Source organism: Emydura macquarii, unplaced genomic scaffold, assembly GCF_026122565.2.
Source record: "Emydura macquarii macquarii isolate MOO-44397 ecotype Brisbane River unplaced genomic scaffold, CSIRO-AGI_Emac_v2 contig_1498, whole genome shotgun sequence".
Taxonomy (NCBI): Eukaryota; Metazoa; Chordata; order Testudines; family Chelidae; genus Emydura; species Emydura macquarii.
The window spans coordinates 134,931-148,251 of record NW_027131635.1 but is presented as its reverse complement, the minus strand read 5'-3'; the positions used below and the strand labels follow the sequence as shown (position 1 = coordinate 148,251).

The 13,321-nt window shown below is 40.3% G+C and overlaps 1 protein-coding gene across 1 annotated transcript; it reads right to left on the bottom strand.

Moving 5' to 3' along the window:
* Positions 1–7,045: 7,045 nt before the first annotated feature.
* On the bottom strand, positions 7,046–9,608 carry LOC137157427 (killer cell lectin-like receptor subfamily G member 1). The gene is made up of 5 exons (XM_067554677.1): positions 9,515–9,608; positions 9,056–9,154; positions 8,833–8,984; positions 7,871–7,971; positions 7,046–7,600 (listed from the first exon to the last, which is right to left on the bottom strand). Exons 1-5 carry the CDS (start codon positions 9,606–9,608, stop codon positions 7,489–7,491), a joined length of 558 nt encoding a protein of 185 aa, XP_067410778.1. The 3' UTR covers positions 7,046–7,488.
* Between the last annotated feature and the right edge of the window lie 3,713 nt (positions 9,609–13,321).

The window sequence follows — 13,321 nt, the reverse complement described above, 5'->3', positions numbered from 1 at the left end:
TCTAACTGTCTGATCATTTTTGTTGCTCTTCTCTGGACTCTCTCCAGCTTGTTCACATCTTTCTTAAAGTGTGGTGCCCAAAACTGGACACATTATTCCCACTGAGGCTTCACCACTGTTGAGTAGAATAGAACAATAACATCCTGTGTCTTACATATGACAATCCTGTGAATACACCCCCGTATGACAATTGCCTTTTTTGCCACAGTATAGCACTGTTGACTGATATAGATTCAGTTTAAAACAAATTAATTTTTTTGTTGCACTGTAGCACGATCGGTTTCTATCTAACTTGCTCTCCACGTTGCTCTCTGCCTACACTGATGCTCATTCGACCCCTGCAATTCGACTTAGCCACTTGCGGAGGTGGTTTTATTAAGTTGAATTTTACCGCAATTTAAGTCGGCGCAACTGACATGCCAGTGGAGATGCATACTTTATGTGGTGGACGAAAGCCACGTTCCATCGGCCTACGTTGTTAGTATAAACCAGGCCTTACACATATTAAGGTCAGATGAGACCATTACAGTCTTTTAGTCTGACCTCCTGCATATCACATGACGAAGAATCTCACCCAGTAATTTCTGCATGAAGGCCATCATTTCTATTGGAGCTAATGCATATTTTTAAAAAAAGATATCAAGTCTTTATTTAAAGAGTTCAAGTGATGAAGAATCACTCCAATTCTGCCCTTTTATACTCATCTTCTCTTGTCTCTTGTCATGTTGTTTCCCCTCAGCCCTCCTTTTCTAGCAACGATACCAGTGTGAATCCCTCATTTGTCCAGTCTTCACACTTTCCTATACATCACTGATCACAGCCTCCTGAACTGATGCCCTCCCTGAACTGATCCATCAAGGCTAAATACCCTCTCCTCCTTCAAATCCCTCTATCAGAACTATTTCTGCTGTGCTATACAGAAGAGATCAATCAACTCTTATTAGCTAGGCTGGGGGACACTTAGTGATTATTGATCTTTATGTATTTATTCTTTGAATGCATGTATTTGGTTTTTATGTTTTTTCCCTCTTCTGTCAATCTTTCACAGTCTTTTTTTGTGAACCTGTGGGGAAATGGGTTGTGTCTTCCTATGTATGTGCAACGCATGTTGAATAATGCATTGTTTCTCATTCTGTTTTGATAGCGCTCACACTGTTTATGATGCTTTGCAGATGTGAAGAGGCCAACTCCCTACGCCTAGGAGCTTACTAGAGATTTGCACAGAAAGCAACATATGAGGCTGGTTGAGAGTTTAAAGGGGATTTAAACGATACATAGGCCTTGAGCTGTCCCCCTGTTCAGTGATGAAATTAACTCTTTCTGAATAACACAGACACATCATTGCCATAGACATTATATGCTCCCCTGATGAAATGACCCATTGCATTACAGACAAGTCTGATTGAAAATTTTCCTTCAGAACCAGTTTCCATGGAATTTTTTCATTTTTTCTTGCAAAACTTAACATCTATTTCAGTTCTAATATACTGCCACAATGCCTTGTAGGAGCTATAGCTCCGGGGCCTCATACTTTCATTCTCCTTTATCTGCCCTGATCTGTGGAGAATGACCAGCACCCTAAGACTGCCTTTGAGCGGAGTTGTCAGGAGCAGATTGCCGGGAGCATCCTCTGCCTGTCCCCATTGCCACATCCCCATCCTCACAGGACTCTGGAGAGCTGATTGGGTTAAATGAGTTGAATGAGTTAGCTGAACAACTGGCACTATGCATGAATTTAAGTGAGAGATGTTTGTGTAGAGCGTTTCCCACTTTCTCACCCAAGCAGCTGTTGCCGCACTAGTGCAATAGATGCAAAAAACACAGCAGCTGAGGTGGGTGCAGGATTTGTATTCGGCGTTGTGCTTCTTTTAGATGAGCTACAGACCTGAGCTAAAGAGCCTCATCTGCCCATGGATGGAGTGACTGGCCAATGACTGTATATAATACAGTTTTCCCCTATATGTCATCACACAGTATAAGCTTCATTGCCATCCTCTCCACTGACATTGTGTTCTTTGGCATGGCAGGAATGTCTCACTCTTCCCAGGCAGACCCATCAGGTCTGCTCATTGCCTACAAATCTGGACTAGATGAAACTCATTATAATGTTCTTCAGGCACCACACATGTTTTTGTGGAATAATGGAGAAGATGGTTTATTCCTGTAGGACTTTGCTATCTCTGATTTTTAGGTTTTGTTACAGATTACTCACAATTCTAATGATTAATTATTTCTAGAGATCTCTTGAACTCTCTGTCTTTAGAAGATCCTCACTTGGGTATAGAAAAATTCTGCAGCTCCAGTTGTTCATTGCATTTAGAACAAGAGTTTATTCCTTCCGTGGCAGTGATATTTGAAGTTTTGTTTTCTTGTAACCTCTGGTATAATATTGTGTCACTGATATAGACCAAGACATGCTTACTAGAACCATCCCTTGCTAGTGTATGTCTGTGTCCTACTTTATGGGTCTAATCCTGGAAATTGTGTTTCCTGTAGGGTGCTGTGTGCCTTTTGCTCCCAATGATGTTAATAATGGGCATGACAACACTCAGCCCTCTATTTTCTATTGCTTTGCCCATTCATCCTTTCCATTTTAAAGCATCTTAATTGAGTGTGCTTCCACCAATAACTCCTTATACATAAAGCCTAAGTTGTATTATTAATTATTGTTATTATTAATGATATCCTGGACTATTCTAATTAATCTTTCTCTCTTATTCTTTCCTTGGTGTTTATAAGATTACAATACATGTAAACTGCTTCATGACCTTCATAAATGACTACTTCATCATTGTTTATCTAACAAAGCCCCTAGAAGTCAATGGAAAGACTCTCATTGATATCTGTTGGCTTTGGATCAGGCACATATTACCTTGGGTATGTCTTCACTTATGGCAAATTCGGTGCCGTTGGATCAATTCCCTGGGATCAATTGAATGGAAGTGGAGACCCACTCAATTGATCTGGAAGTCTACTCAATAAATTCACCCCTGGAAAAAGAGTAACGCTGTGTCAACGGGAGGGCATTTCCCATCGACACAGCATAATGGGGACACCGCACCAATTAGAATTTAGGAAGTCAACAGGAGATACGCAAGCTACTCTATGTACATGTAGCTAGAGTACACGTACATAGAGTAGCTTGCATATCTCTCATTGACCGCTGCCAAATTTCACGGTAAGTGTAGACCAGGCCTTAACCTTTTTACCACCCAGGACAGGCCTTTTGCTATCTATCCTCCAAAACAGACTTTCCTAGTCACGGGATAATCTACACTAAAAACAAACTAAAACCTTGCAGCAGCAAGTTTCAGAGCCTGGATCAACTGAATCTGGATCATGGGGCTCACACTACAGGTCTAAAAATAGCAGTGTGGACATTCCTAGTCAGGCTAGAGCCTGGGCTCTGAAACCTGGCGAAGGGATTGGTTCTTAGAGCCCAGCTCCAGCCCAAGTGAGAACATCCACATTGCTTTTTTTAGCACCATCATGTGAGCCTCATGTGCCTGAGTCAGCTGACCCATGCTGTGAGGTTATGCTGTCTCACTGCAGTGTAGATGTATCTATAGGCCTTGGCCTGTAAGTAATTGAAGATCTTTCTGTGCCTTTATTCTTTCAATTTTTCCATATATTTTTTCCATCCCAGCCTAGGCAGACAGACTTGTGCTATCTCCTCTTGAGAAAGCATGTTAAAAATTTAGCAGTATGGATGTTGCGGCCTGGATAGCAATATGGGCTAGTTGCCTGAGTCCAAGTCTGACTGACTCCTTGGGCCTGACCTTGGGTGGCTCGCCCGAGCTCCCGCTAGTGCAGCAGTGTCCACACTAGTATTTTTAGGGTGCTAGCTGGAGCAGACCTAGCATGAGTCTATCTGACTGATCTGGGAGCCTCACTGCCAGCCGCAATGTAGACATACCCCATGGCTAGCCTCGGCAGAATTAGGTTTTTCTTTTTTTTTTTTGTCTATTCAACAGACAATATCTAGTTTTAAGCATTTTTTCACTTTTTATCAATTGACAGTCTAATATTTTAACAAGGGAGATGTGTCTCTGTTGCGAGAAGAATCCTCTTAGAATACAGAATGCTAGAAGTGTGCTAGCCTCAAACACACGTCTGTCTACTGCGAGGACAGCTCAGAGTTTCAGATGACAAACCCTTAGGGACAGGCACTGTGTCTTCGCAGGTGATTGGAAGATATTTTGTGGTACTATAGCACTACTATAACGATAGGTTTACTCAGAGCCAGCCTTAGGGAAAATGGCACCCTTTAAGTACTGCTTCCCAAGCAATGAGCGGCCACTCAGCTGGCAGAGCAGCAGCAATTGGAGTGGCTCTGATGTGGTAGGTCTCATGCTGCCAGGAGGGCAGAGAGGGAATGCCTGGTTCCCACTCTGTAGCTCCCTTTATTCCCTCCCCTTGCCTCCTAGGTGGGCATGGCCCTTCTTGCAGCATCTTGACCAAAGATGCTCCCACACTGTGACAATGGCACATGGGTGGTCTCCCACCTGTACTAGATTCTCCAAAAAAGTAAAGACAGTCTGGAAGGATAATAAATGGTATGATCAGAGAACAGCTTCCCTTCCCTTGCAGGGCGCTATTGATAGTATGTTGATATTCTCTGGGGTTCTTATCCTCTGTTCAGCAGTTGCTTCTGGTAGGCACTTTTCTATACTTTTTGCCAAGACGGGTTGTTTTTGAGTTAAAGACCATGGGCTGTGAAAGTGGGCCTGCAGGGGGCCGAGATCCCTGTGGGTGCTAGGTACAGGGGAAGTTGCACTTGCCCAATGGAGCGGAAGCCTCTGGCTAGGACTGCAGTGAGGAGGACAAGGCCCTGTCACCGGGGAGGCCAGCCCGCTGCTAAATGACTCAGGCCCAAAGGCAGCAGGTGAGTGAGTGAGACCAGTGATAGCAAGGCTGCAGGGGGCTCCCTGTGTGGCCACAGGGCTCAGGACACGGGATTCCAACTCTCCAGGATTATCCTGGCATCTCCAGGAATTAAAGATTAATCTTGAATTAAAGATTATGTCATGTGATTAAACCTCCAGGAATATGTCCAACCAAAACCGACAACCCTAGCTGTGTGTGCGAGGTGTGGCAGAGCCTGCCCTTGTCAATTACTGTTGATGGATTTTGTTTAATTGATTTCTGGGTGTCTGCTGAAATCAATATTTACTGACAATTGACCTTACAATATTGCTTATATTGACCTTCTAAACCTACCTATGCCTGTATGATCCCCAGGCTCAGAACTAGCAACTTCTGCATCACCGAGTACACCACCACTAAAATAATGAAGTCACCTGTGACACCAACACCAGCACGCTCAGCATCTTCAGCCCTCTTTGCCCAGACACTGCAACCCACTACCCCAGTGGGTAATAAACGAACGCCCTGAAGAATGAGAACCTATAGTCCTGGTATCTTTGTCTTTAGCTAGTCTCGCTGAAGATGCAATTCATATCCTGTAAATGCTGCTGGAACCCACCGACTCGTACTGCTGCAATTTTATTTTTAGGTCTAAATAGGTGAGAGAACGAGAGGGAAGAAGACATGGGTTTTTGTTGAATCCTCCATGTTTCAACACATATGCAGAGAACAGGGCAGGACGCTTAGATGGGCCCAGCCCCAGAAGCAACTAAAGGATGATGGGGAGGGTGTAGAGGTCCCTGGGTGTGCCATAGCTACTGTAGCTGTCTCTGAAGCTGTGCAGAGGGTTTCCATTAAGGCCAAGATCTCTGCCAGGGTCCACACATCGACGAAGAGAGGAGCGGGGAAAATGTTACAAAAGGGGGAGATGGAGACAGACCTGTTCACTCAGCAGCTGAACCTTGTAGCACTAAGAACTGTCGGCTGTGAGAGATGCATCCCTGAGCCTTGTGAAACTCTGGATCCAGATTACAGAGTTAGTCCCTATATTGCTAGAAGTTGAGGCGATGCCAACTCTATTAATGCCAGGACTGGAGTTGTTCATGAGGATTTTGGTAACTGTGGAGCTTCCATCTGCATCTGGTTCTGTGGAGATCAGATGACACATGAACTATTGATGGCACACTGCAGAGACTGAGAAGTCATCCAAGTGCATGCTAAGGTGTACACTGGCCCTAAAACTCATGTAGCAGCAACAAAGTGGGGAAGTCTGTGTGGGAAAACACCAACTGAGTTACTGCATAATAGTTTTGTCTAAGAAAAGTTTTCACAAATATTCCAAATGCTGGTGGCAGATGTTTGTATCAATATTAAATGTTCATCCTCTCTCTCTCTCTCTCTCTCTCTCTCAGTGGTTTAAATCTGTGTAATCCTTTTTTTCTAAATCCTGAAAAGACTGAGCTGTGGCCTGTGCTTCAGCAAACAGGTATGCTGAGGTGCATGAAAAGGGGAGTATATTAGTTATACATAGTAATACCTCAGCACCCTCCTAACCTGATTCTCTCCTTATTCTGATGTAAATCAGGAATTATTTCAGAGTCAAACAAGTGTGAGATGAGAAATAGGCCAAAAATTGTCTCATATTTGTTCTAATCTTACAAAGCTAGTGGGGTTACTGCTTCACAATGTGTTACTCAGGAATATCCTGAAACATTGAGTTCCACAGGTTAATTTTACATTTTGTTAATAAAATAGCACATTTTATACATTTATGATTTACTGTATTTTTAATTTAATTGAGAATCCCCTGATTCTTTTGGATCATAGGAGCAGACTAATAGGAGCTCCTGAAGGGTTTTCGGTGTCCCGTTATTTGTTTTACAGATCTCTGTCACATCTCCTTAGTCTTCTTTTTAAAAAAATCAGAGGGGAAAAAATCACAAATATAGCTAATAATTGCTGAAGAAAAAATTGCTTAGAAAAAAGGGGTGAATGGTAAATCAATTTAGCCTGAAATATGAGTCACCCCAGAGTATTTCCCTCCCTTAGGGGAAAATGTTGTATTTAAAGATTAATTGAATAGAATAGAAGTAAGTAAATATAATATTTACTTAAGAACACTAGAGGGAGAAAGAAAGAGTATAACTGTAACATTTTGTGAATGAATAAAAAATCCAGTTTAATCCTACTCATGCTGCTTACTTCACTCCAAATACAACAATCAGATATCATCAAAGGAGAAATATTTAACATTGTCCCATTATTTTCCTTTATGGAGTTTTTAAAACAAATTTTCATGTCTGATAGTCAGGGCCAAAATACAACTGTGCTGAAAATAGAAATACAAAGATCATCAACAATATGTGTATTGACGAGAACTTTAGCTTTTTTGCATTAAACTGATGCTGCTTTAACTAGGTCCTTAGACACGATTGGATCCCGACATTACAGCAGAAATCAAACCTTGGTGTCCCACAAGGCAGCGCGTGCTGCTAACTGCCTAGGACCACTGTCTAGCTTGTCTCATGTGAACAAAGCTAGGAGCCTCTGTGATGGGATCGGATTCAGGTCCATTGGCTGGGTGTGAGTGAAGACTATTCTGTGGGAAAGCGCAGAAGGAGGTTACTTGGGGGATTTCTCACAGATGTATGGGAGAGGAGCTTTACAGCTTGAGGCCTGGAGAGCACCCTTCCACAGAGTACCACAGTGCTGCACGGGGCTGTTAGAGCTGACCCTGCAAAAGACATAAAAGGAACACAGATGGGGTGGGGGAAGAACAGTGAATGATGTCCTGCCAAAAGAGAAACAGTCTCACTTTTTACTCCACCTGTATTCTGGTTAATGAGGTGAATGTAAAAAGAGAGTATATTAGTTATACATAATATTACCTCAACACCCTCCGAGGGGTTTTTCCTGAGTAAACATTGAGTAAGGTGCTCAGCATCTGTTTTATGGAATACAATACAACTGAAAACCCCAAAACTAAAACTTGAATCAAACTAACTTTATATCAGTGAATGTTGAGCTGTCTTCCCAGGCCCAGCCAGAGCTGCTGTTCCTCAATCCAATCCAGTGGGCTTCTATATGCATCACAGAGAACAGGTCCTACAAGGGGAAGAAAGACAGAAGGGACAAAAGATCTGAACAGAATCACCCTGAAAATTCAAGTTCTGATGGGCAAAAACAGTGACATAATGTAAGGGAGTGAAATAGTCCAATCTTCCAGAAAGACCATTGTGATTTCCACCGACTAACACCTGCTCTGGGAGCCAAATAATTTCACTCTCTTTAATAATCCCTTGAGTGATAGGATTTGTGGGAAAGACCCACCAGAATTGAGAATTTGGGAACTAGTGGTGATCCCTACCGGTAGTGGAGTGGATCAAAGACCTCACACCTGCAGGATGCATGTGGAGGAGTAGGAGCAGATCTCATCACTCAGTTGTCTGTCAACTATAAATGAAAGGGGCTAAACAACTCTTTACCAGATGTCATTCATCCCATAATCTTAGAGGTCTCCATCTCTGATGTCTGTTCTCCCATAATCATATGGGACTCTGCACCAAATATCAGTCTCCCATAATCTCACAGGTAGAGATGGTCCAAAGATAGTATTTTTTTCTGTGGAAAATTTATTTTCTGGCTATCCATCTAAAACTCCAAACCCTAGAAACTAGAAATATTTTGATTTTCAGAAACTGAAAACTGAAAATTTTCAGATGAAAATCAAAACATTTCAGTCAAACCCCCTAAATTTTCAGGTTTTGGGTGTTCAGTTTTCCAAAATCTAAAACTTGTGAGGACAACAGACACTTGGTATGAAAATTTTCATTTAGTCAAAACACCAATTTTCTGTCCAAAAAAATGGTTGATGGAAAATTTTCAATCGGCGCTAGCTCCAAAGCTCCAAACTATTACATCTACCCATTGGATCGCTACAGTTTTGGCTGCATTACTGGCATTTACCATTTCCTTGGTGTCACTGATTACCAAGAGCCCAGATTCTTGTTTAGAGCAGAAGTTCCAGCTGGAATTCCAATCTTTCTTCACCTGGGAGAAGTAGTAACAGCTGTCTCTATATCTTACCCACTGGTTGGGACATCCTGGACAGGAGTGATCTGTAAAGGAACCATAAAATATTTATAATGGCTCAGGTCAGAAGCTCAGTGCCTTTCCTGAAAATACTTACATTTGATAGCCAAGGCCACTGAGACTCCTAACAACACCACGCAGAAGAGCCCCAGAATCACTGCAGTGATCTTCCAGGGAAGAGATGGAGCAGGAGAAGCTGGGAAGAAGACAGTAAACATACAGATGGGCAGAATGAGCCACTTTCCTGAGCATCTGATGTCAGATAACATGCAACCAAATCTGAAAACCAAACAACACTTCTGCTGATTAAATGATCAGTTTACTCCTGGCAACCCATAAGAGTGTTTGCAATACATTTATCTTGTCTGTCAGAGTCCTTCACATTCAAACCACCCTGCTTTTGTCCTATCTAATGTGGTGTTGATTGATATAACAGACAATATTTGTATTTTATTATCCTTAAAATCTGATCTTGAGCCAGTGGAAGTCGTAAATTGTTTAATTAAGGACAGTACAACAAAAAGAAGAAAATCAGCAGCTTGATAATTTACTATACCTTTGCGTTCTGCATTTTCATGTCTTTGATTCAACTGCCGCTTAGGAGGAGTACAGAATTTTGTATTCGTGTAGATTGTCTCTTTCTTTCTCATTTCTAGTGGAGTATAAGAGTGGAAAGACTGTATTTTACACGACTGTGTTTTACTGGAATAAAATAAGAAATTAGCAGAGAGGAGGCTAGCTGCAAAACCTGATATGGACCTGAACTTCCCCAAAGTTGATTGGCTTATGGATCAAGTTTTTCAGTTTGCGTCCATTTCTAAAGACAAAGCATAATACACTAAAACAGGAGAGAACTGTGTGTCATATGAGTTGCCTAAAATAATAATTCCTTTAATATACTTTTTCTTGCTGCTTGTACTAAACTGTGCCACCAAAGAATTAAAAAGTCACACATTAATATAATCTCACACAGCTTTCTGAATTTACAGCACAAGTGTATTTATTTATGGCAGTGATATACTTCTCTAACGATAAAAGCACCAGAAGCATTTGGCCAAGAAGTATATCTTTGTTTGGACATGCAGATCCTTAGCAAGAAGCTGAAAACTTGGAATACAATGTGGTGTAATTGTCCTTGTCCTGTATTTGGTAGAGGAGTCTCTGGAATCACTTCTGAGTAATCTGCTTGAAGCAGGACAGTGGAGAAATGAAGAATTATTCACTCTGCAATTAACAATACCAGTTGTAACCACACAGGAAATCTAAACGCCTCTATCCCAACACAAACAAGTCCGAGTAAAGGGGCTAGCCTCTCAGAAGTAAAGTGATGCTCATTATGCTCATGGTGTTAACTTCAAAGTCTAGATGGAACCAATTAAATGGTGAAGAAAACAAATTTATATACATCTCAGCAGGCAATTTCTGGGTGATGATGCTTACGTTATACTATGATGAAATAGGAATCTTTCCCTAGTGTCCTATAGAAAGGCTTGGCAGAATTCAATTTTATTTTTTGTATAATTTTGATGGATAATATTTATTTGTTTATTATGAGTTTTAAGCAATTTTTAAAAAGATTTTAATCAACTTAAATTGTTACAATTATGGGAAGTCAAAGAGGGTCAGATAATATTTAATGACAGTAGATGTTGAAATTTAAAAAATTAAAGCGAAATAATTGTTAAAACACAGTCAACATCCTATGTCAAAATTTTAGCTTAAATCAAACTCTAATATGTTCTCAAGCAGCATTTTTCTTACTTTGCCTATCTGTAATTTTCTGCACTTATCGCTGGAAATATTTTCTTATCGGTGTGTGTGTGTATGGTGAAATCACCGTTTATCGACATTTACCGATAAAAATCTAATCCTTCAAAACCTATGAACAGAGCCCTTACAGTGATGGAAAAGTGTGAAGAAGACACTTGCTAATACTTTCTGTGGAGGTGTTTTTGTAAGGTTCTTTCAGGGAAGAAGTCATGACCTCAGCTATGTTGCTTAGCTCTGAGACCACAGGTGAGACATTCACATTGGCCTTTCATGTATGAAAAAGGGATAGTCATAGGTTCCAGTTACCGCAGAGTTTCAGTCTGTAGGATGAGTTCAACATGTTTTTCTTTTTCATGTTTCCAGAAACACACACATACCTGAAAACCTAAGGGATACAGCAGTGCCCAGTATGGTTTCTCGTATTTCTCACAGCCATTATTGTTCAACTACAACCCCCTTTGGCTGAGATTACAAAATTTTTTGTCTCTCTATATATGGTTACCTACCAGTTACTGCCAGCTATATTGCATGTAACAGCTCAGCATTCCTACAAGAAACCATTTGGACCAGTGGAAGCCTGTTAAGTTACTATGTAGGTAAGGAGAACTTACTATGCAGTAAATAACAATAATATCTAGGACTGGTCAATAAATGGAAAACCAATTTGGTGAGACACTTTGATATTTTGAAATTATTTTCATTTTGCAGAGTTTGAAATGAATCAATTTTTCACTTTTATAAAACTGTCCATGAAATATTTTCCCCAAAATCTTAGAATTTTTTTAAAAATTGAATTTTAAAATTTTGATTTTCTTTCTATCCCTGTTTTCCTTTTTGTCATAGAATGCAATGAAATGATGTCCAGGGATTATTTTTCTTCAATTTTGTCATATTTTCCTTTTTCCTTTTGTTACTCTATAACTTTTCAGAACTTCTGCAAATTTGGAAGAGTTGTAGAGTGACAGCAGTATGTTGTTTAATTTTTCCTTCTGCCTCTCTGCAACTTTTCCACAGCTGAGGAGGTGTTCAGAAGTTGGACCAGTCAAAGGAAAAAGGGAAAACGGAAAATGTGCAAAAAATCCAGACATGATACATATTATTGTCTTCAGTGGTAAATAGGAAAAGAGGAGGATCAAGAGGGGAAAATGAAAATCTAAATATCTCCACATTTCAAAATTTCAAAATTGTTGTTTCAGTGAAAAAAACAGGTTATTTAAAAAAATTTCACGGAAGTTTTATGTTTTTTAAAACGGCAATTCTTATTGGAAAATATTACAAGTAAAAAATTTCAACCAGCTCTAATAAAATCACATTTAGTAACTTTCATCCCAAAAGTTCTCACAAAGGTTTAGAAAGATAAGACCCCATGTACTCCAAGAAAAACTGAGATTAAATTCTGCAGCAAATTCCTTGGATATTCCAGCATTCTGGTGCAGCAGACTGGAAATTCTGGGGCAACTTCATATATATTTAAAAGATATTACAGATTTATAAATATATCAAACAAGGAAAAAATTCACAGTGAGTAATTACTGGTTCTGTCTCAAGCTGCAAATAATTCAGGTTATGCTCTGTTTCTTTTTTCAGCTGCATGAGAGAGATTGTCTGGCTGTCCTTTCATTAGAAGGTCAGTAGCAGCTAACAGAGGAAATATGAATGTCTTTTTAAGGCTTATACCTTATACATGAGAAGTGCCATACTCACATTGCTCACAAGAATCCCTGCACCATATGCAGAATGCTCAAAACACGGGGACATTTTAAAGAGACAATCTTCTGAGATACACAGAGCTCTTCTTCAGCTCAAAAGTTTGTCTCTTTTACCAACAGAAGTTGGCCTAATAAAAGATATTACTTCACCCACTTAGTCTTTCTAATATCCTGGGACCAACATGGCTACAACAACACTGCAAACTCCTATAATGTCTAGAATCTTTTCTACAGTATTTTCTGCTTTTTTCACGTTCTGAGCCTTCTGTTACAAACACACAAGAGCCCCACTTCCACTCCTGCCCCAACACAGCTATTTATAGCTGTTTCCATGGTGCAGAGCTTTCAGAGGGTAACCAATGCTGCTAACCTAATCAGCCAACTTGACAGGAAACTGTCTGCAACCAAACATCAATAGCTGAGACAAACAGCTCAGTTACTCCCACATTTCACCTCCCAAACACGCAGGCTGGGTCTCCACTGGAGACTGGAACTGTTTCTTTATTAAATAGTAGGATAGACATGGTTTAAGCACAAATGATTCATGGTGTCCTCACTTGCCATGGTGACTGATGTTAAGAATCATTGCAGATTTGCCCTACCTCTATGCTAGCACTGTTATAAACACAATCCAGTTGCTGTGCCCTCTGGGTAAGTATCCTAGAGTTCCCAGCTCAACTCTCAGATGCAATGTAGAAAAATGTTATTTCAGATTTACATTTTGAAATGAAAAAAAAATTATTTCATTTGAAAATATTAAATAGAAACGTTTTTGTTATGAAATAAATTAATAAAATTGACCTTCTCCAGCTCTGTTAGTGACATAGGTAGGAAAATGTATTTGCTTTTGAACTACTTACCCTTTCACAATAAACTATAGTTGA